Source organism: Pseudomyrmex gracilis, unplaced genomic scaffold, assembly GCF_002006095.1.
Source record: "Pseudomyrmex gracilis isolate BER0280 unplaced genomic scaffold, ASM200609v1 scaffold_29, whole genome shotgun sequence".
Lineage (NCBI taxonomy): Eukaryota > Metazoa > Arthropoda > Insecta > Hymenoptera > Formicidae > Pseudomyrmex > Pseudomyrmex gracilis.
Window position 1 is genome coordinate 21,959 of NW_018020613.1, and position 23,435 is coordinate 45,393.

The 23,435-nt window shown below is 34.9% G+C and overlaps 6 protein-coding genes across 8 annotated transcripts in view; 4 read left to right on the forward strand and 2 right to left on the reverse strand.

The window, feature by feature from the left end:
* Positions 1-428: 428 nt before the first annotated feature.
* LOC109852455 (venom acid phosphatase Acph-1-like) lies at positions 429-3,196 on the reverse strand. Its single transcript, XM_020423634.1, has 6 exons — positions 2,916-3,196; positions 2,716-2,832; positions 2,288-2,501; positions 1,931-2,139; positions 1,453-1,794; positions 429-1,301 (listed from the first exon to the last, which is right to left on the reverse strand). Exons 1-6 carry the CDS (start codon positions 3,009-3,011, stop codon positions 1,002-1,004), a joined length of 1,278 nt encoding a protein of 425 aa, XP_020279223.1. The 5' UTR covers positions 3,012-3,196; the 3' UTR covers positions 429-1,001.
* Positions 3,197-6,059: 2,863 nt separating this feature from the next.
* Positions 6,060-8,564, forward strand: LOC109852457 (venom acid phosphatase Acph-1-like). The gene is made up of 6 exons (XM_020423636.1): positions 6,060-6,278; positions 6,484-6,594; positions 6,774-7,039; positions 7,194-7,477; positions 7,626-7,831; positions 8,088-8,564. Exons 1-6 carry the CDS (start codon positions 6,171-6,173, stop codon positions 8,322-8,324), a joined length of 1,212 nt encoding a protein of 403 aa, XP_020279225.1. The 5' UTR covers positions 6,060-6,170; the 3' UTR covers positions 8,325-8,564.
* A 239-nt stretch (positions 8,565-8,803) lies between these two features.
* Positions 8,804-13,919, forward strand: LOC109852456 (venom acid phosphatase Acph-1-like). The gene is made up of 7 exons (XM_020423635.1): positions 8,804-8,907; positions 9,187-9,304; positions 9,472-9,579; positions 12,505-12,770; positions 12,967-13,250; positions 13,329-13,531; positions 13,657-13,919. Exons 2-7 carry the CDS (start codon positions 9,203-9,205, stop codon positions 13,906-13,908), a joined length of 1,215 nt encoding a protein of 404 aa, XP_020279224.1. The 5' UTR covers positions 8,804-8,907; positions 9,187-9,202; the 3' UTR covers positions 13,909-13,919.
* On the reverse strand, positions 9,847-12,252 carry LOC109852458 (testicular acid phosphatase homolog). Of its 2 annotated transcripts, XR_002250004.1 has the most exons (7): positions 11,968-12,251; positions 11,497-11,607; positions 10,962-11,227; positions 10,705-10,861; positions 10,268-10,391; positions 10,071-10,161; positions 9,847-9,934 (listed from the first exon to the last, which is right to left on the reverse strand). XR_002250004.1 is itself a non-coding variant. In XM_020423637.1 (6 exons), the coding sequence occupies exons 1-6, from the start codon at positions 12,055-12,057 to the stop codon at positions 10,139-10,141; spliced, it is 771 nt and encodes a 256-aa protein (XP_020279226.1). In that variant the 5' UTR covers positions 12,058-12,252; the 3' UTR covers positions 10,067-10,138. The 2 variants fall into 2 exon arrangements, 1 of the variants encoding a protein (XP_020279226.1); XM_020423637.1 differs by lacking the exon at positions 9,847-9,934 and having other exon boundaries at positions 10,067-10,161; positions 11,968-12,252.
* A 121-nt stretch (positions 13,920-14,040) lies between the features above and the next one.
* On the forward strand, positions 14,041-18,939 carry LOC109852428. The gene is made up of 4 exons (XM_020423586.1): positions 14,041-15,066; positions 15,291-18,136; positions 18,241-18,314; positions 18,442-18,939. The coding sequence occupies exons 1-4, from the start codon at positions 14,976-14,978 to the stop codon at positions 18,572-18,574; spliced, it is 3,144 nt and encodes a 1,047-aa protein (XP_020279175.1). The 5' UTR covers positions 14,041-14,975; the 3' UTR covers positions 18,575-18,939.
* A 306-nt stretch (positions 18,940-19,245) lies between these two features.
* Positions 19,246-23,435, forward strand: part of LOC109852447 (replication factor C subunit 1) — a 5,582-nt gene continuing 1,392 nt past the window's right edge. The window contains exons 1-14 of one of the 2 annotated variants that reach the window (XM_020423616.1): positions 19,246-19,422; positions 19,527-19,661; positions 19,774-19,983; positions 20,053-20,209; positions 20,277-20,686; positions 20,807-20,986; positions 21,072-21,308; positions 21,400-21,562; positions 21,700-21,906; positions 21,976-22,202; positions 22,285-22,619; positions 22,682-22,900; positions 23,000-23,173; positions 23,248-23,323. In XM_020423616.1, coding sequence (XP_020279205.1) covers positions 19,414-19,422; positions 19,527-19,661; positions 19,774-19,983; positions 20,053-20,209; positions 20,277-20,686; positions 20,807-20,986; positions 21,072-21,308; positions 21,400-21,562; positions 21,700-21,906; positions 21,976-22,202; positions 22,285-22,619; positions 22,682-22,900; positions 23,000-23,173; positions 23,248-23,323 — 2,739 coding nt within the window. In that variant the 5' untranslated portion in view covers positions 19,246-19,413. The remainder of the gene's footprint in view (positions 19,423-19,526; positions 19,662-19,773; positions 19,984-20,052; positions 20,210-20,276; positions 20,687-20,806; positions 20,987-21,071; positions 21,309-21,399; positions 21,563-21,699; positions 21,907-21,975; positions 22,203-22,284; positions 22,620-22,681; positions 22,901-22,999; positions 23,174-23,247; positions 23,324-23,435) is intronic. The other variant, XM_020423617.1, reaches the window with a different exon arrangement.

Below are 23,435 nucleotides of genomic sequence, written 5' to 3' on the forward strand. Positions count from 1 at the left end.
TCGCGTGCTCTTTGAATCGCTCGATGTGATTCTCTCGACGCTTCGCAACGAAAGAACGGCGGAGGAATACGCAACGCGGAGACGCTGGAAAGATACGTTGGAAAGAGAAGCCGTGACCGCGGTGCTGAATATATCCGACATTTTCAGAACGGAAAAGAAGCCAGACGTATGCGGAAAGAAAATCGTAACATCAATAATAAAAACTGTGGACGAAATGGTTACGCACGTGCAGCAAAATAAGGTACGTATATTGAGGTTCTTTTCAAAAGATAAATAGTTCCCACAAGGAACAAGATGACGTTATAAGAATCTTGCTATAAATTAAACTTTACGTTAATTTTAATTAACGTTAATTTCATGTGTTACATCAATACACATAATTTCAAATATTATAAGCAATATTTTTATTTTCTTTTAAGACATCCACGTGGATATATCGTATACAAATAATTCTGGAACTGTGTAACTCGTTACCGATATGCGTCAAGGTGATCGATCACTTGATAACGAAATTGACATGGTTTCAATCTATGCGCGGCACATCGGAAATTGATCAAAATACGCATACGATGAGAAATAAGTTGCGTCTCGTGCTGTACGCGCTGGACGTTGCTCTGCAGAAATATCGCACGATTATACCGAGCATTGAAAAATCTCGATCCGCGAGAAACGCGATATCTCACGTCGCGGATCTCTGGAAACTGCGCTACGTGGAAAAGGAGCTTGAAAACGCTGAGTTGAATCTCAACGTTGTCGAGAAACAATGGTCGAACGCTCTGAAAGATTTTGCAGAAGCGTTGCGAAATCGCCTTATTTTGGAGCAAGCGTATTCGTTGTGTTCGCCGACAATTTCTATTCTCACTCGCTATTTTGCGCATTAACACTTTTAATATAATTCATAATCTTTTTTAATATTTATAAAATAACAAAAAATTATCATTTTGATATAATTTTATATATTGAAGTTGTATTGTACTTTCGATTACAAATGTTTTTCTTTACTATCTTAGAAAAGAGCTACGAGCGGTGAAATAGATTAACATCAAAGTAAACATTACATTGGTTTCGCGATGCAAAGTAGATCCACTGTTGTTTGAAGAATCGGATGGTTTGCTTTCTTCTGATTGAGTTTCTGTTTGAATTGCAGCTTCGACGAACCATCCGCACAGAGAATGCGGATTTTCTGGTATAGTGGCAAAAGTATTGTGTATCAAAGTTTGCAATGGACATATTTCTGTGCGATGACAGTTTGGCAGTAACAGAGAAATTGTTGTACCGTCAACGCCGGTGTAATAGTTAGTCTAAAACAATTGCGGTATTTGTAAAATTTAATTTTAGAAGAAACGTACGATGTTCTAAACGTAATGTATCAAATATATATAATTACAAGTTGCTTAAAAAAAAGAAATAAAATAACACTATAACAGACAGAAAATATAAAACGAGATTTACTTTCATTCCATAAGCGCCTGTGTCGTTGTCGAGATGTAGCTCGAAGATTAACGCAGCTGCCTCTTCGGGTATGTGAGGCGACCAGAAATCGAGATTTTTCAAAACTCCGACGATATTTCTCGCGTCACCGCTATACAGCATCATCTTTCGTTCCCTCGATATATCGCCCCTTTCATACTTCAACGAATTGCCGATAATTTCGGCTAAGAGAGTCCCGCCGTTCAGCTGCCGCTGCAAAGGAGTTGCCGAAAGAAGATCGTATTCCAGCAAGGTGACGTTGGACATTGTACCGTCGGGAAACACGTCGTTTGCCCAATGAGGTAATATCTTCTTTCGATCAGCCTGATCAAATATAATGGATTATTACTCGGAGAGAGAGAGAAAAAATACTATACATATATTTTTTAATATAACAGAATGATTTCCATCAGCTTTCTCTCTCTGTGAGAAAAATTTATAAAAATTATCTTACACTCACCATTGTTTCTAACGTAGCGTACAGAGCGGCCACATCTGACGGCGTGCTGATGTTCCTTTTAGTGTAACGAGACAGATGATCAAACAGAGATTGATACGGTGCCATCGTTTTTCGCATTTCATCCGTTTGCAACACTTCGTTCATCTGTGAAATAAATTTCGGACATAGAGAACCGAGCAGCAACGTGTCTTCCTTCAGCTCCAGATAGTCTGCAAAAATTTGTCGTGGGTTTGTGCAAGAAAACAAAAGTAAATCTTTGAAACGTAAGATTTCTTTTAATTAAAATAGAAAGAGAGAATTTATTGTTAGATTTAAAGAGAAACTATTTATCGATTTTTTTTTTTTTTTTTTACTAACCACTCGGTATAGGCTGCCAGTTAAGATTCTCGTTCCACGTTTGATTCCCCAAGGGTGGCCACAAACCGGCGTTTACAAGCTGGGACGATAATATCGATGGAACGAATTCGGTTGTGCGTGTCTTTACCGTTTTCGACATGTACGTGTCGCCTAGAAATTCGTTGTACGTCTCACGCAAATAAACGCCGAGATTGTATAAGTTGAGATACGCGCTCTGCGCAATTATAAGATTTACATGTTACAATGTATGTATAAAATTTAAATATACTGGAATATAATAGACTATAATTTTTCCAGTAAACAATAAGTGTTAATATATTAATGCTAATAACAAACGACACACGTTGACATTGTAAAAATATCGTGACATTTTTATCAACAAATTACTCGACTATAAAATGTACGTGTAGAGAGAATTGAGATATTACTTCCGGCATGGTAGTCTCGACGGAAATAAAGTGCTCGTACGATAAGATTTGCGGAATACTTGTCTCGTTCTTTTCCACATCGTCTTGCTCTGGCGCGTACAATTTATGCGCGAATAACTGTAATATATCGTATCGCTGTCAATATGGCTTTTGGCTATGTATATACGTTTTAACATTCGAGAGATAAGACGTGTACTTACGACATGCACCAATTTTAGTTCCGATATTCCTAAACTAGGAACTGCGCAAATGCAGAACACGAACGCGATACAGGCAAAGTATAGTTTTCCGTCCATAATTTTACTAATGTCTCTTTGCTCTTGAAACGTAACTAAGTAAAACGTTTAATATGCAGCGTCGCCACTATACTCGCTAATCGTCATCGCGATAGAGAAGATTGACTAGAGAAAAGACACACACAGCAAGGACAGATACGAAGCATCAAATTGCTTCTTAACAGCGACGGAGTGTGATGTACGCGAGGGATTAGTGTTCGTAAACACACGAGACAAGACGATACCTCATATAATAATTAACACTCGAAGTAGTTCGAAATTTATCATGAGTTTACGAGGCCGTTAAAACGCGCCGGTAAATAATTGGTCACAGACATAATCGCGTATTATCAGCAATAAAAACTCATTACAAAAAATTATCTCTTTCTTTCTTGTTAAAATATAAGACACACTTACTCTTTTAGTTCTTATTGTTTTTCGACGATTTGTTTTTGTTTTGTTGATTATCTACTCGTAAAATAGTAGGTAAAACAATTAGAGATGGTGCGGATGGTGTGTGAAAATATCACGTTTCTGCGGTATGCTAACTCGTGGTAGATAAGGGTTTTCCTTGTTCCGTCCACACATCCGCAAGAACAAGATCAGCTGCCGCGATATTCTCCAGGAGTATGAAGAAACCAAAAAACAAAAAAAAACAAAAAAAAAACATTTTACGTCTGATAAACTTAAATTCGAGATGCATTTTGAGAAGAGAATTTTTTCTCTCAATGATAGTTCTAGTGTCAAGTATGTATTTATGTTTATTAAAATACATAAAATAAAGTTGTTTTACACTTTGCTGCGATAAAATATTATGCTGCTCCCTCAAATCTTAATAATTATTCATTCTGACGTGCATATGTATGAAGTACGTGAAGTTCTTCATTTTATCAGATTCTAGCGCTTCTCACTTGTACACCTATTTGTTACATGTTTTTCAATGTGCATATTGACATTACGTCAATATATTTGTGACGTGTTTACACTGTTTACAGTACGCAAGAAGTGTGATCGACAACGACGATACACATTGGCCGCGTGCTAAAGATAATTTCTTAGTTTGCGAAAGCTAATACGAAGATGTAGATAAGATCTGTGTTGAGAGATAAAATTTGGTATTAAAAAATACGATCGTGAAAATCTTGCGATGAAAGTAGAGCACATTTGCAAAATTATCAAACGTGTTTATTTAATTTGTTCTTTTATCTTGCGTTTTTTAATTACAGATTGTTATCGCCAAGTGGCAACAATAATCTGTGGATGTGATAAAACAGTTTATTTTATTATATAAATTATATCTCATGAAATCAGATTGATTCTTCAAATGTTATCTCTTAGAGATCAATAATTAATTTTAGTATCGCGCAGAAATTATATTTTATTATCTCTTTGATATTACGCGGAGAATAAGAAAAAAACATGTAAATAAAAGAAATAGAAGATAATTTTCTATATTGTGAGTCTGATTGAAGATATCGATAATAAAGTAACAAAATTATTTGACATTCGATAGATGACCAATCTAAGAATCTAAGAATCTTAATTTCAAGAGTAAACTACACGAATGTTGTATAACATCTCATTACAGATAATAGCGCTACCTGTTTAAACGAAATCGTCAGCAGAGTGGGAAAAGCCGGAAAAGCCGGAAAAGCGTCTCGGAATCACCGAGAAAATCATCGGTTATCCCCAATTCAAATATTCCTAATTCTCACATTTAGTTGAATTAGGAGTCTGAAGGTACATTATAGATTAGATTACGCTTTGTTGTTTTTCTTTATATAGATGCAACTTTACAATTTATCTCTATATTACATCTACGTACACACTGTCGTACTTACATGCTAATTTAACTTATCACTATCTTACATCTAATCCTAACTGTGGAAAACATGTTATATAAATACTTAAAAAACTGCAGGAATTTATATTTTCTCTTGTGTGGCTTAGTTCGCGAATCACGCGAATATCGTTATTCGCATCCTTTGAGGCATTGCGGTCTGTGACTTATTCTTGGATTAGCGAATGCGATTTTGAAAGTGCATTCTGCATGTTATAGGTACATCGCAAAAGTATTGTGCTGAACTTAGATATTTAAAGAATTGCAAAAGCTATTTTCTCTAATCGAGTTCTTTGCGATGCGTCTTACGCGCGAAAAAAACTATACAAACAAATTCTATATCTGGTGACACATGATTAAATACAATTATACACGAGATCGTCTCGATATTACATGTAAAACTAGGTATAGAATTTGTTCGCACATATGAGAAAATTTTTTTCTCAAAGAAGCAATTTTTTTTCTTGTTATACATCTGATAACAATAATCACTATGCAACTGTACAATCACAACTGTATAATTATTGTATACGATGATTATCACGCACCTCAGCAATTCTATACAAAGTGTGTTAATGATGTTAGATATGCGCGTTTGTTTTTCACAAAAAATTATACACATCAAGTGGTTTTTTTGTGCAATAGAATCGAGCATTATGTAAGTATATAAAACATTTATTTCTCTTCTTCGCATATATTATAAAGTTTCGACTGTTTATATGAAATATATAATATGAAATATGTTGTTTGATTTACATGTAAGCAACTTTTTTATTCTATCTTTTTCTTTGTTTATCTATTTTCGAATTTTTGCATAATTGAAAGATTTTGAATAATATCGTAATAATACATAGTTGCAGAATTGCAATGTGTTTCGGCATTCCATTTATATTCTGTATTCTTAGAACGCTTGTTAGATTTCTACGTAAATTGCCGGCGAGCGGTTTGCAATTATCGTCACGCAATTATTAATTCGCGGCAAAGTCTTGATAGGGAAGTCCTGAGATGTTCTTCTTCGGCGAGATTCTTCCGCGATTCCGTGCGGTCTGACATTTCCTTGATTAGCGAATCCACGCGTTTACGAAATGACGTCCACCATATGACGTCTGACAGGAAATAGAACCTAGTGGAGTGGGCTACTGTATGCACCTTAAAAGCCTTTAGCGTGTCTTGGGAAAAATCAGTTTTCGATTAAAGTGTGCAGTCGACACTTTGATCCTCTCAATCAAGTCACATCTAATATAAAATAATTGACATCAGTCGCTATAGAAGAAACGCTTTTTGTCTCTAATACTATTACATATTTTTGAGATATTTCTTATATATGTATATGCACAAAAATGGTTTTGTTCGTTAATTTTGGTAATTGTCTGACAATTACTGTCATTATCAGTTTAAACGCGATTTTGTTCGTCAGTGCACAATTTGAACTTAAATTAGTAAATGTGGTAAGTGTAAAATTAAATATCATTGATTATCAACTCAAGAGGATATTCCAATTCAGAGTACTAAAATTTCAATTTGCACGCGGTTAAAAATAACTTAAAATTTGACTCTCTAGAGAATCCTCCTAAGACAACAATTAAAAATTTATGAACTCTAGTTCTAATTAGTTTCTAAATTATTTTTTGTCATTTATATTCATTTTTTCAGGTATTCAGACATGGCGACCGTACACCCGACAACAATGGTCGCGAAATGTTTCCGACCGATCCGTATATAAACTACTCCTTCTATCCGACAGGATTAGGACAATTGACCACTGTGAGTGTTAATGTTTTATTAATTTAATTTTATTAATTTAAATTAACAACACACTTTGAAAGAAAAAGAATATAAAATTAATATTTGTAAAATTTAATTTTTTACATAAATGAGACTAACGCACTTTGATGAAATACGCAAACAACAAATCAATAATATTTAATGAATTTTGTTTGCAGGAGGGCAAGAGACGGGAATATAAATTAGGACAAGTTTTGCGCGACAGATATAACGATTTTCTGGGAGGTATATACAGACCGAATCTCGTTGTGGCTCGCAGCTCCGATTACGACAGAACGAAGATGTCCCTGCAACTGGTTCTCGCCGGCCTGTTCCCACCGCGAAGCGTTCAACGATGGAATCGGCTTTTACATTGGCAACCGATCCCTACGTCGTATTTATCACGTGTCGATGATAATCTTATCTTGGCCGACGAGTGTCCGCAGTAAATATAACAATTTTAATAAATAAATTAAAAACAAAAGAAGAGTGCTTACTAGAAGTGCGTCGTGAAAGAAAATCAGGAAAATGCAAAATATTTTCTCAAAAAGTTACGTACGAGAGGATCAGTTCTTCACATTCAAGAGATTTTTCCACAGGTACATCGACGAGTATAATCGAGTGTTAAATTCACCCGCGGCGAAAACGAAAATCAATCAATTCGCGGGTTTGATGAGAAATCTGACGAAGCTGACCGGTAAGAAAATAGAGAGACTCGTCGACCTGTATTTTCTTTATCAAACTTTCATGGCGGAGTCTAGCTTAGGACTGCCTCTTCCCGAATGGGCATACGACTATTTTCCATATGGCGGATTATTCGACGGGATTGTGGCCGAATACGAAATTACCAATTTTACTCCTTTATTAAGAAGACTGTATTCCGGTGAGTTGCGTTCTACGTACACATTGAAATTTTGATCCGTCTCAACTAAACTAAATTAAATTCCCATTAAAATCATTGAAGAATATAGTGTTAGAAGTTTGCATAACGTCATTATATTTTGAACGACGATACGCTTGCTCTGCTTCAGGTCCACTGATTCGCGCTATGACGGACAACATGATAACCGCGCAGAACTTAGCTTTCCCGAATACAAAGATGTACTTGTACAGCGGTCACGAAACCAATATCGCGTCGCTGTTGCACGCGTTTGGAGTATACAAACCGCACATACCTGAATATTCCAGCGCGATTATTCTAGAATTGCATGAGATCAAGGGAGAACATTACGTGAAGGTGAGTATAGTGTATCGATACTTGATTACAAAAAACACTGAACACTTATTCTCTTACTGGGACAACGACAAATATGACGGCCTGCAGAAGTGAATTCTAGACGTTGATGTTTAGCAAATAAACTTTAAGAAATATTCGACATTTCATTATTTATTGGAAATACGTTTCTGTTCTTCAACACTGTATCAATTACGATATTTAAGAGCGAAAATTACATACGGATGAATGATTTGTGTGTTTGCGTTTGAATTTTCAGCTTTTATATTATCAAGGCATTCCGCCAAACATCCAGGAACTTAAAATCCCGGGCTGCGACATACTCTGCCCCTTCGACAAGTATATGGATCTGATCGAGGACTTAATACCGATCGACAAGGAAATGATTTGTGACAAGAGACAGACTCCGAATTACGCTGGCACGGAATATCCTGCCGGTTTGCGGGACATTATGTCCAACGCGATTGGAACAGTAGTTAACGAAAGACTGCAATAACACACTCTTAACCATATATGACACGTTATGCGAGACCAAAGTTTGTTATAAAAACTGCAAGGGTAATTTAGTTTTTAATGTTAGCGTTTTTTTACAGAGATACATTTTTTTTACAGAGACACAGAATCATTTCATATTTATTTATTAAATTGTCACGTTAAACATTTGTATTATGTATGCGTATGTACTTAAGAATAAGTAGATTTATTGTAAACAATAAAATGTGTATTAAAAGCAAAAAAATTTCCACAGAAGTACACTGATTTTTGAGAAATTGAAATCAATTTTATTTTGTATACAAAATACACAAAGAAAACAATCTCAGTCATATTTATTTTAAGTCTTTTACTTTTGTAAAATTCAGTAGTGATAATCTTACTGGATAGAACTAGTTTACCAGACGTCAAAATTTTATACATATTTTACGAGCGATAGTGAATGTGTTCAGTCCACCATATCTATTTGCCACTATATCAAGTATATATATATAGATTAATTCGCTGAGTATTTGCTACAGGTTTTTAACAACAGTTCTTTAAAGTTCTTTAACAACAAAAGTACAACTTCTTGCTAGCGCGCTTATGTAAGTAAATATTTATTTTTGAAAATATTTTAATAATTGTATCTTTGTTATTATTGTGTAAGATTAGTTTATCATTTTTATTTTATTTTTACATTACTAGAATTATTTGTTGCGATAATTCTATAATACATCCATCATACAAACAAAGGAACATGATTGTTGCCTACCTATTTTTAATATTGTTTAATTAAGCTTCTTCATATCACTTTTATCGCAATCGCGATACTTATCATTAAGAAACAGGCATACTTCTAAATCTAGACGACATTACATTTTCAGATTAGGTGGCTGCAACATGGTCTTGACTAACGTTCTCATCAGTTATCTGTCAATAATTTTCGGTTTAAATGTAATTTCGACCTTAACTGCGCAACCCGAACTGAAGTTAGTGAATGTGGTAGGTATAATAAAATATCGTTGTGCGTGTGTGTTGCAATAAAATAATAAAAATTAAAATATTAAAATAAATATTTCAATCAAACTTTGTAAAACAAATTGTGTTATCTAAATTATGTAATCCATGATCGTCAATAATTATTTTTACTTATTTTATTTATTTGGCAGATTTTCAGACATGGTGATCGAACACCTGACGAAAAATACGAAAGATATCCGAAGGATCCCCATTTGAATCATACTTTCTATCCGGAAGGATTAGGACAGCTAACTATTGTAAGTTAAATTTAATTTAAATAAAAAAATAATTATTAAGTTTTATAAATAACATAGTATTTATTTATTAATTAATATTTTACATTAAATATTAATATCGTAGAATATTTAATATTAATATTATACATTTAATATTAATAAACACTTTTCACTATCGTGAAAAAAATTTAGTCTATAGTTAAATTGTAAAGTTATATGTATAGTTTAAACGTAAAACGTTCGGACAGTCACTTTCTGCTTTTGAAGGTATTACATCTTGAATGAGTTTTTTATAAAGTTCTAAAGGACAAATGTTATCACATTTGGCCAGTTTAAGAGTCACTATTTGTTCTTTAGGACCATTCAACAAAAGAATCTGAAACAAGTGCAAAACATTTAAGTAAATTCTTAATTTTATGCGTATCACATATTAAATACTTATAATTTCTGCCAAGACACTCTATTTCAATTTTATCAACTGTTATAGATTATGATGCGTAAACAACAATTACCCTGATATAAAGTTTACTGCTTTTATCCCGCAACGTCTCGAATATGATTGTTGATCCGTAATTTATTCTCACCCCGCTGATATTATGAGCTCTGAGAAAAAATCCGATATTGACGTCGTGACCGGCGTACACATACATTTTACGTGTACGATTTGTGAAATTTACTATATTGTCAATGAACATTTTGATTATCATACCGCCATTGAATCGTTTTAATTCAGTCGTGTACGATTGAATATCGCATAATAATGCAAAACAATTTTCCAATTGCTGATCTATTTTGTCATTGTACCACTCCGGCATAGTTAGATTCATGGCTTTCTACAATAAAGAACAAACGTCATATACACACGATATTAAATAACTATTATTTACTGAAAAGATTCACTTACATATGTATATGTATATGTAAATTGACTTATCAGAGTATTATTTTTTATTTTTTATTTTAATGTAAACTTTAAATCCGTATTCTGTACATAAGATTTTTTTTATTTGAGATCAAATATATTTTGTAACATTTCAGAGATTTAACATTTTTTTAAAACAAACTTGAGCCAATAAATTGATATGCAGAATATTCTTTCCTTTTAATATATATACATATGTAATAATAAACATTTGTCTTACATACCTGTGCCGTTAATAATTGATAAATAGCTTTAACGTTTGACAAATTTGTGACGTTTGTTCCAGTTTTGTTGCTTAAGAAATTGAAAAAATCTGTATAAGCTGCAATTTTATCAAGAACTTCTTGTGAGCCAAAAACATCTTTTAAAATTGCATTATATCTAAAAAAAACATAAATAAAACCGATATTAAAACCAATTTTTTTCAATAAAATTTATAATATAAAGTTTGTACTTAAACTAAACTAACACACGCACATACTTTGGACAGACGAAATATTTTAATAGATTATTACTTTCCATAGGCGCGTAATGCGTAGGAATAGGAAACCACGCTAAATTCGGATTCCACATTTGCACTGAAGTTGGAGGATATAAACCCGCCAGCATCAGATTTAGAGACGTTTTTGTACGGTCAATGTTTGTACTAAAAGCATATATATCTTCCGGATAATAAATCGACCCTAATAACTTGTCGTAACGTTGCCTTAATATTTGTCCGAGTTGATATTCTGTATGTTTTCCTTGCTGAAAGAAACATAAAAGCTGTTTTTATCACTTATATATAAACATGTAATACTGTATATATCGAACATGTGAATATATATTGTATGATGTATATATCGTACATATAAACATGCAATACTGTTTATATCGATATATACAGAAGTCATTCAAGGTCTCATAGCGTATAATTCATATCCGTATGATTTATATCCGTATGATTTTCTGTGAATTAGAATTCTCAAATAATGATATGTAATAATAAAAATATCAATATACATATATGTACTCACATTAGTCAACTGGCCAAGTCCCCACGGTTCATAAGTGGAAACATTATAGCGGTCATTGGGATACATTTTTATTTCGTCAAGTGATGGTGTTCGTTCTCCGTGTCTCATAAGCTGGAATTATATATGAGATCATATATATATACATTAACTGATAAATTTTAAATTCAAGTAGAGTAACTGGTTTGTCGAACCGATTGCAAGGTGTTTTGCATTAAAATTTAAATTCATTTTCGTTAACAATAAAATTTAAATTCTAATTAGAATTCTCAAATAATGATATGTAATAATAAAAATATCAATATACATGAAAATAAATTTAAATTTTATTGTTAACGAATCAGAGGACACCTCACCACACACCCAGCTAATAAATTTTATTTCATTGTACACACATTAATTAAAAATGTATCAATTTTTGTAGAAATTTTACTATAATATCGCGAATAAAAATTTAAAGCGTGTTTTACTTACTACTTGCACTAGTTCGACTTGAAAATTGCATTCTGAAAATACAAACAAATTTAGCAGAAATAAAAACGTATATAGGACCCTGTGTTTCATAATTGCACGTTACAATCAACCGATTCAGCGTGAAACTCGTGAGGAATTGATAGCTGATCTTCTCAGAGATCGACTATATATATGTTTCGTGGTTTCCTCTCCCTTCTTCCTTTATTCCTGCTTCGATGTGTCTTTGTAAGAGAAGATATCTAGAAATCGGTTTAGACTTATGTACATTGTTGTTTTATATATATTACTGACTCAGTTAAATCTCTGTTATCTGTTTTTCGTCCAACGACAAAAGACAGATGTTGTTATTTTTATTATGCTACTGACTCAATTATGTTCTACTTAATTAAAATGGTCAGAATATTTATTTTATCTATTTAAAAAAAACACTGAAAAGGACTAATTAACAATTTTATTACAGCAAAATTTTAACTGTTCTCTCTATAAATAAAATAGTAATTTTATATTCTGACAGTTAATTAATGAAATTTTTTTCAGGAAGGAAAACAACGTGAATATAAATTAGGAACAATTTTACATGATAGATACAAGAAGTTTTTGGGCGACATGTATATACCGAAAATTGTCGTAGGCCACAGCTCTGATTACGACAGAACAAAGGCGTCTTTGCAACTTGTTCTCGCCGGTTTATTTCCGCCAAACGATCGACAACGCTGGAATGACAACATACTTTGGCAACCTATTCCGACGACGTATATATCACGTGTCAACGATAATTTCTTCTTGTCCGATGAGTGTCCGAAGTAAGTAAACTGTGTATAATTAATAAAATAATAAATTAGTTATAAAGAATAATAATAATAAAACAAAGATAATTATATAAATGTAGATATATAAATTAAAATACATGAAGAATAAACTTGAAAACTATTTTGTAAGTATGTAAAGAAAAATACACACATTTCCGAGAGGCGCAATACAATCTAAGATCACTTTTAGGCTTCTCAATGAATTAGATCGAGTACTAGAGTTGCCTGAAACGCGCAAGATTCTGTCGCAGTTTGACGAAATGTCAAAAAATTTGACAGAATTGACCGGCAAAATCATGAGCAGGCCTCAAGATTGGTACTATTTGTATCATACTTTCGTAACGTATTCGTATCTAAATTTGACTCTTCCCAAATGGGCATATGACTATTATCCTAATGGTCAATTGTTTGACGCGATTGTTCTGACATACAATCTTTACAGTTACAATCCATTATTAAAGAGACTGAATGCTGGCAAGTCATAAATTTGGAAATTTAAATTTCTATAACACTCGCTTCTCGTTACAATAAAAAATGTTTACTCTGTTTTAGGTCCAATAATTCGTGCCATGTTTGACAATATGAAAGCTGTGCAAAATTCGACCTCAAAGACAAAGATTTATTTATACAGCGGACACGAGACCAACATTGCAAAGCAGTTGATCGCGTTTAACGTGTACAAGCCTCATGTACCTGAATTTTCTAGTGCAGTTATCTTAGAATTATTACAACAAGACAATCAATATTATGTGAAGGTAATTTATTCTCTCTAACAAATGTGACATATCTCTAAGTTTTTACTATTTAAATTACTTTTATTTGCCACTTGTGACGACTTTATCAATCATCCCAATTTTATATATTGAACATACTATTTTAGATTTTACATTATCGAGGAATTCCACCGGTTATCGATGAGCTCACAATTCCAGGTTGCGATACGCTCTGTTCTTTTGACAAGTTTTCAGATTTTATCAAAGATCTTATTCCGTCCGATGAGGAAATGGTTTGTGATAAAAGAAAAACCGCGGATTATGCCAATACGGAATATCCCGCTGCGATTTACACTAAACTATATAAAAATATTAAGTTGACAGAATTACATAGTAAAAGTATACATATATCAATATAGGTATTTAAAATGTTGCACATGTGCAAAGAAAAAATATTTGAAGTTTTATATAATAAAGTATCTATAAAATTAAGTTACTAAATATATTTAAATTATATATATATAAGGCGATTTTTGGCAATCGTATGGTACATATACCAAAGTGTATCAAAATATAATTACTATGTATATACAACTATAATTTGGTACACTTTGATATATGTATCAAACGATTGCCAAAAATCGGCCTACAGACATTATTATAGTTCAGTTATTGATATATTAACTGTTACAGATTAATATCGTGCGTAATAATAATCTTACTTTCGTAGAGAATGTTTTTCTGTGTATGAATTGTATTGCAAAATGTTCAATAATAATTCTCGTCAAAGAATAACATTATTGATAGAAAGTAATTCAAGTTACAAACAAACATCGATGTGCAATAATCGATTTCTTGACTAAAAAAATCGAATCGATAAACGATCGATAATCGATGCAACATCTCTCCCGCTCTTGTCTAAATTTAAACGCACTCTCTTTTCTAATGCGGAGCGGTATGCAATATGGCGCTACACGCGACATTACCATCTGCACAAACTGTGGTCGGATTACAGAATGTTGCATCTTGCAGTGGGATTTGTTCTGATATTTCGACAGATATGTACGTTGCACGGTTCTCGCGGACAAGTATGACATTTTTGTTCTGAATAGACACGCCACGTCCGTGAGTGTTACGATTGTTCTTAACAAATAGAGTCGAATAAAGAACGACTCTAACCTCTTGCGTTCCGCATTTGTATTAAAAAAAATTTGCATTTGAATATGTTTATGCATATAGATGATTGTCGAGTGCTATCAAGTGGCAGATAAATAAAAATTGAGTGTATTTTTTTGTCACATTCTGTTGTGCACGGTTTTTTGTGTAACTTATTTGGTGTCAACTTTAACCCCAACCAAAAGTACTCTCTTTTTCTGGTACACGTGTTTGTTATATCGTCCACGTGAGAACTGGAAACCCGACAAATAAACAGAATTCTTTGTATTGAAATGACCCTTATTTTTTTGTCAAAACTTAAACGCAATAAATGAATACTTCTGAAGAATCACTTAATGATCCTGACTATGTCTCTGCAACCTCCAATGATCAAATTCAACAAAAGATTTATGAAGAAACTGGTAAGCATATGATGTTCCTCTTTGGTAACAGCATGTCTTAACAAATTTAAGCTTTTTCTAATTAAACAGCTACACACGTACACATATATATATTCACGTGTGTATGTTTCCACTAAAATCTTTAAGTTTTACGCAAATATATACATAAAAGCAAGAATTTTTTTCGAATAACATAATGTATTTGCAATTTGTAATTAAATTACAAATCTTTTTCTTTTTCTCAGCAAGAAAAGCTACAGCACAAAAAATTACTGCAATAGTGGACAGGGAATTTTCAAAGGAGATCGAGGCAAAAGAGAAAGAAATTTTGGAGATAGAAAAAAGATTGCACAAAGCTTTGAAGATTTTTCATCTCTTACGCTATGTCATAATAACAAATTTTTACAATCGTAAACAGTGTCAAGCTCCCGAAGCCGCGGAGACCAAAAAGCAAACGAGAATTCATCCTGCGATCAAATCAGTAATTGGGAAACGTCCCAAGGTTGATCAGTACACAGATCATGCTGTACCTTCAACGTCCACAGATCCCCGATTTTTATGCGATGCCGCGCCTTTTGCATCAAACACAGTTAAATCTGAAGAAAGTGCGAGCAAATGCAACACATCGGAAGAAAGAAAGCGAAAATTGGAGGATGAAGAATTACAGCCTCGTAAGATACCCCGTTACGTGCCGCCAAAGAGCAGCGTACCCGAGAAAACGTGTCCGTCGCGTAGCAACAGCCAAAAGGTTTGCAAGCGCGTCGTTGTCGGCAACATGTCTAAGTGGATTCCACTTGATTGGCGAGAGGACAACTTTAGTCATAAGTGGACGATGTACGTGCGCGGCGAAAAAGACGACGGTGCCGACATCAGCTCCTTCGTCAGTAAGGTGAGATTTTTCCTGCATCCGAGTTATCATCCGAACGACATTGTCGAGGTCACGTCGTATCCGTTTTACCTGTGCAGACGAGGATGGGGCGAGTTTCCGCTCAGAGTGCAGTTGCATTTTAAAAATACTCGAAACAAACCTATGGACATAATTCACAATTTAAAACTCGACCAAACCTGTACGGGGCTGCAAACATTAGGCTCGGAAACTCTGGTCGATGTGTGGATTTACACAGGAGAGTCCCGTAACGTGGAACAGAACAACGGCGATAAGTTTATTAATCATTCCGTTGATGAAGCGTCTGTGAAAGTTCAACTTGACACTGAGAATAATAGTTTGTCAGAGTTTATTCCTGAAGGTCAAAAGAACTCCGCAGATAAGTCGTGGCTTTCTGCGAATTCTACGGAAGTAATTCAGATAAAGAAAGAAATGACCGATTTGGAAGTAAACGAATCATCCAATTTATTATTGGATGTAGTTCAGAAATCAGAAAATAAAAGTATAAAAGTCGAATCTGATGATATGAGTGCGGACGATATAAATGACTCAAATCAAGATGAAACACGTTGCTTTGTAGACCATGACCACAGTTACTTTAGCAGACAGTGTCCCAACTCTCACAATCGCGTCGTAAAAGAAGAAAACATAACTATAAACCATGTTGTAAACGGCGAATGTGTACCTTCGACTAATTTATCAGCAAATGATAGCGATGAGAAGAAACCTAACAGGTTTAACGGTATTATTGAGTCTTCCAATACCTGCCAGTATTTGGCGTCTTCAAACACAGCGGAAAATGATTTGTTCACGGCATCGATATTCCAAGACAACAATGTTCAAGATAATTTATTTAATGCGTCTTCGCAAGATAAAAACTCAGAGAATAGTTTAACTTCCGAAAGTCTCTCTAAAGACACATCGATGACAAGTAACGGCTACTGCAAACCGTCCGACGCTTCCCTCAATCAGTTGAATAATCCGCAGAAAGCAACGAGTTCCTCCAGTTCCTGCAGTTTGCATTTAAAGCCTCTGAAAATCTCCATACCTTCTAATGTGTTTATATCGACTACCAATAAACGTATAGTTTTGGTGCAGGACAAGTCGATACTAGTGAAATCAGGTGATAACTCGAAAAAACTCGACGGCAATATGAAAATTTCGAGAGACAGCAATGTCGCAAAGCTGAATATTCGTGTTCCTCAAGGTGTGAGTATTTTGAAGAAAAGCGCTATAGTTAACGCACCGCAGAAGACGAATGAGAAGATGATCACACTGAAGGGCACCAACAGCGTTCTGTTGAGCGCCAATGAGAACATTCCGATTCTGAAGATAGCGGATTCGCTCGATCCGCGCCACAATTACGAGATCGCGACGAATGTCGTTTCGTCGAACAAACAAGAATTTGCGTTCTACGCGAGACCTGAAGAGAAGATGACAACTCAGCGACCAAAAATTACATTAGGAAAAGACAAGCACAAGATCCAGAGTAAGAAGGAGCTGTACGTGGCGATACTGCGCTCGATTGACTCCGCGAACATCACCGACACGGAGGGATTGATACGATTTATCATTCGTCGACTGCCAATCGTCACGGAAAATGCACGCGATCCCGAATACAAGCAGATCCATCCCTACGCGTGTCGCAGCGAGGACGAGTACTTGGCGCACAACATCGGCAAGCAACGAGCTCTTGAATGGTGTCGCGCGAAAATGATCAAGTATTTCTTGCATAAGAAGCAGAGCCCAGCCGATCAAGTGTGGAGCGTCAAAGAGATCGTGATTTGGGCGAGAGTTCACGGCTACACGCCGAGTAAGAATGGCGCGCCGATTGCAACAAACGGCTCGAAGAAAACACCGAGCGTCACGATGTCCACTGCAATCCCGTTCACGTGCACGGAACCGGTCGCGTTGCAAAAGTGGTTACAGACCTGTCAGCAGTCATCTAGTCATCAGTCATCGACGAACGTCGATGTCGAGAAGATCGACGTTGAAACTGTCGAGGATAATTCAATTAATCAGAGGAGAAACAACAGTAATCAGATCAACAACCGTGGCGCACTGATACCGCTTGAACTTGAACGGAGTTCGCTACCGTTCCATAAGTTCGTGTGCGATACCGCACGAGATATCGGAATCAAAATCGGGCCGGAAGAGATCGTTCCCGGCGTTTTGTACTGCGCAGCAGGTCGTATGATAATGCGGGTAAGGATTAATTTTTTTTTTTCTTATATAATTTTTTGCGCGCTATATAAGATACAAAATAAATTTTGACGTTGTCGCTAACGAGCTCGTATCTCTCCTTTTAGGTTGTCGAATGTTTCGTGGAGGACCTGACTAGATCGTCGTTTGCAAAATCTTTGGAAAGAAACAACGAAGATCGGTAATCACATTGTTTTGTTTTACTGTTAAAAAACTAAAATGTTTTGATACTTGTTAACTAAAATTTGTGTCTTGTACGTTTTCGTTGTGTTTTGTTTTCAAATGTTCTCGATGTTATGTTTTCGCAGGAGTTCTGTGACTATTACGCCGAACGATGTGCGTAACGCGCTCGCAAATCGAGAAGAATTCGACATACTCACGAACGATAGTTTGGGCTCAAGGCAACAATTGAGTGTGACGGAATTGGCTAATCAATTGTGACGACGGGGAAGAACATTAGGAACAAACTAAACGCGCAAGCTTACAACATAATTTTAACTCGTTTCAGTTCCCGCCAATTGGATTCTTATGACGACATTTAGTGAAATGATTCCTGGAACGAGTTCCGAAGAGACGCTTGACATGATTAGAAATTCATCATACATTGCAGAATTCTAATAATATATACGTGTGTATATATACACATATATATATATTAATAAAAACATATGTGTACTAATATATGTTACTCAGGACTTTCATAATTGATTTGGAAGTGTGAAACAAGCCGATTACATACAGATCTCTACGTACATTCGTATCTTTTATATTCTCCGTAAGACGTGCAAGCGAATAAATTGTTTAATATAAAAGCATTACGAAAATTTGTTCTCTTATTCCTCTCCTTGCTATTGTTACAAAACGAAATTAATCGTTTTAATCATCTGAAAAACTTTGTGTTACCTATTTTTAATAATTCTTTAGAGGACACAGTTTTTTGTTCTGTTTGGCATCTTAATAAAGTAAAGTGTTGCATTCCTATCTCTGACGAGCCAATAAGCAATAGTTGATTTCTTGTGATCACGGCCAATAACCCAGCAACGACTGTCTAGGAAGTTTTTAGAACACAAGTTGTGTTATTTTTTTAGTCTTGTAACCGCATTTAAAAAGAACCGCCGATCTGATCTAACCAAACTTTTGCGGCGTGACGTTAGTGACGTGAGAGAACTGAAAAATCGCGAGGAAAGTCAACAACGTACATCAGGCACTGATAAACTTTTGCAGCTCTTGTCACAATCTATGTATATAGTAATAACACACATTTAAATATATTGATAAAAATGCCACGGGTACGTAATAAAACAATAATATTCTATTGAATTATTCAAATAAGGTGCTCCAAAATTGTGAGAATCGTAACATGTAATATATCCAATGTTGCGTGTTTCTGCAGGATATAAGATCTTATTTTACACCAGTTGCTTCTCAGAAAAAGAATAGTGATCCTGAAAACGTTATTAAAAAGCGACGTATAATTTCATCTGACGAAGATGAAGAAATACCAAAAACTCCCACAAAACGTTCCAAGGTGAAGCAACTGTTAATTTGCTGTGACAGAGAAATACTTTTTAGATATAAAAATAGTTTATTTACAAATATAGTATAATAAGAAATTATATCATTGATTATTTGTTAAGCAGATTGCTCGAAAGACCAAGAAAACTTCTGTCTTATTAGATTCTGAGGATGAGGAGGTTGTTGTGGAATATGATAAGAAAAATTCTAAACAGTCCAAAGCAAGTAAGAAAAATGAGAATGAAAAATCACGCATAGCTATATCTCCTGGTGATTTGTTCAAGAAAAAACCAATAACAAGAATAGAGGAATCAAAGAAAACATTACAGCAAATTGTAAGTATACACTACAAACAAAAATTAAGAGATAAGCAAACATTTTGCAAGTAATATTGAAATTTACAGGAATCTGAATTTCATGATGACAGCGATTTTGATGCTGTGCTGAAACAGTTGGATACATCACCAGCTAAAATGACATATAATGATTCAAAGAAGAAAAAAGATAATAATACTGAAAATAAAAATGTTCCTAAAAATCTCAATTTATCAATTGAAACAGGTATGTTTATAAATTTAACTTATTAAATAGTATTTAATATTAGATAAATTAAATAAAACGTTTTCAGAAGAAGGGTGTAAGAATGAAAAACAAAATGATGACGAGCTAAAAACTTCTCATAACGCAAATAAGACCACCAAAACTAAACAGACTAAAAAATCGGTCGGTAAAACTAGTAACGCAAAAGATATTGAAAGTTCCCCTAAAAAGCGAAAATTGCAATCGGAAAAGAAAAATAGTTCCAGCCCCAATAAAGATTTTGATACGTGTAATCATAAATTGAAAAAATCAAAATTGAATATCTCAACATCCGACTCTGCAACAGATGACAAAGAGGCAAAGAAAACATCAGGCAAGAACGCAACAGTGGATTTGATTGAAGAAAAAATAAAGAAAAAGAAAAATCATTCTCTTATGTACGAGAAATATCTTCAGAGAGGCGGCGCTAGGAATCCTGGATCAAAACAGATTCCTACGGTAAGAGATTGTTATCACGTACAATAGTTAAACCTAAAAAAAAAAAAGTAGATAGACTTCTGCGTTAAGATTTTAACGGAGACTTTTTATCAATAATGATCGACTGAGTTTGTATTTTAGGGCGCTAAAAATTGTCTAGCCGGTGTGAGTTTCGTAATTACTGGTGTCTTAGATTCTTTGGAAAGAACTGACGCTGAAGATCTGATACGTCAATATGGCGGTCGTACCGTGAACTGCGTATCAAAAAAAATTAATTTTATTATTGTAGGAGATGAGCCTGGCCCAGCCAAGTTGGAAAAGGTATATTTTCACATATAGTATATTTTCACGTACTTGGAGTCCAAATCGATCGATAGTTTCTTGTTTACATGAAATAAGTTTTCAGGCTGATAATTTAGGTATTAAACGAATATCCGAAGACGATCTTATCGAGATGATTCGCACCAGACCGGAAGGTAAAACTGAAGATATTAAGCCAACTGCGACGAGAGCTAAGCCAAAATCCAAAAACCTATCAAAAGAATCTGAGATAATGATTTCTCCAACAAAGACAATAACCGAAGACGTTAAGATGTTATCACCGAAGCAGATTGCTTTGGATACAAGCACTAAATCAACACACGTACGTGACAAACATATTGTTAACAAACTTGTTAAGTGGATAAAATAACGTAACTCTGTACAATTTGCATTATAAATGCAATTTTTTTCAGACACTTCACAGCAGTTTCGAATCGCAACCGTTAGTCGAAAAATATAGACCCAAGACTATGAAGCAAATTGTAGGTCAGCAAGGAGATAGAAGCTGCGCGCATAACTTGTATGTGTGGTTACGTGATTGGCACAAGAATCGTCAAGATCCAAAAATCAAAGATGGTAAGATGTTCGTGACGCGTGTTTGTAAATTTTTATCTACATCAATACAGTTCTTACGCGATTTTCTTGTTTCTTTTTTTTTTAAATAAAACTTCCGATAAATAATAAATCGTGGATACTTGTATGTTTGTTGATAGCCAAGCAAACTAACGGGCAAATCTACAAAGCTGCCTTGCTGTCTGGTGCGCCAGGCATAGGTAAAACGACAACTGCGCAAGTTGTATGTAAAGAATTGGGATACGACCTTGTAGAGTTCAATGCTTCCGACACGAGAAACAAAAACCTTCTGAAGGCAGAAGTCTCGGGACTGTTGTCCAATACTACAATGAAGGATTTTGTCACGGGTAGATATGTGTGACACTCAATTTTGAAATAACGATGCCAATTCTGTTGTTTCATGTAACACATTGCAGGCACCACGCAGAAAATTACGAAGAAACACGTGTTGCTGATGGACGAAGTCGACGGTATGGCGGGTAACGAGGATCGCGGTGGTTTGCAGGAATTAGTCAACTTGATCAAACACACCGACGTACCAATTATTTGCATATGCAATGACCGGTTTAACACAAAGATGAAAACCATTGTCAATTATTGCTACGATCTAAAATTTCCGAAGCTCAGAGTGGAGCAGATAAGAGTACATTAGTTCACTAGATTCAGCTTGAATGACGTTTTTCATTTTTTTATGATATAAATAAATATATTGTTTTTCTCCGTAGAGTTCTATGAAATCTCTGTGCTACAAAGAGAAGATTGAAATTTCGACGCAGGACCTCGATCACTTGATCGAATCGACGAATCACGATATACGACAAGTAATAAATCATCTGGAGTTTCTCAGCAGTCAGACATCGAACACGGAAACGATCAACAAACCTTCGAAGAAGGACTTCAAACTCGGTCCGTTTGATGTCGTGAAAATGGCGTTTAACGCGGAGGAGCAGAAGAAATTGGATTTGAACAATAAGATCAGTCTATATTTCCACGACTACAATATAGCACCTCTTTTCATAGAAGAGAATTATCTGAGTGTCAGAATACCTCAAACGTCACCGTAAGTACATCCGTTCTCTTTTTTACATAAAGAAAAAAAACCAATAAACATTACATTTACAGTCTTCAGAAGTTAGAGAAAATTTCCAAGGCGGCCGACAGCATATCCCACGGGGATCTCGTCGAGAAGGTGATGAGAAGCAACATGATGTGGAGTTTGCTTCCGATGCACGCGTGTTTCTCATTCGTCATTCCGGGTAACGAACTCGCGGGAAGTCTCGACGCGATGGTGCGTTTTCCGAGTTGGTTCGGGCGAAACTCGAAAACAATGAGATTCAACAGGTATTTGTGATTAAATATTGATTTTTGTGTTAACATACGGGATATTGCGATTAAACAACGCTGGAATTGGGACAACACACACGTGCGTATTTTTTCCAGATTGCTGCAAGAGTTAACGACGCACACGCGATTAACTACTGGTGCGAGCAAAGACGCCCTGAACATGGATTATCTGACCCATATTCGAAATGCCATTGTAAAGCCCTTGATAGATAAAGGCACCGATGGCATAGAAAACGCGATAGATATTATGAAAAACTATCATTTAACGAGGTATTTTGAACTCATTCGCACTAAACTCATTGAAAAACACATATGTACTGATGTTCAATTTTTTTCTGTTTAAGAGAGGATTTAGATTCAATAATAGAGATTTCTCTCTGGCCAGGAGTTAGCGATCCAACAAGTAATCTTGAAAGTAAAGTATGTATAATAATAGCATATATGTAATACTCCTATATTGCTAGTACGGTGCCGACCTGAAGCTCACCGTTACGGTGCAGACAATATAGTAGCCTCTCTCTCCAGCTGCTTT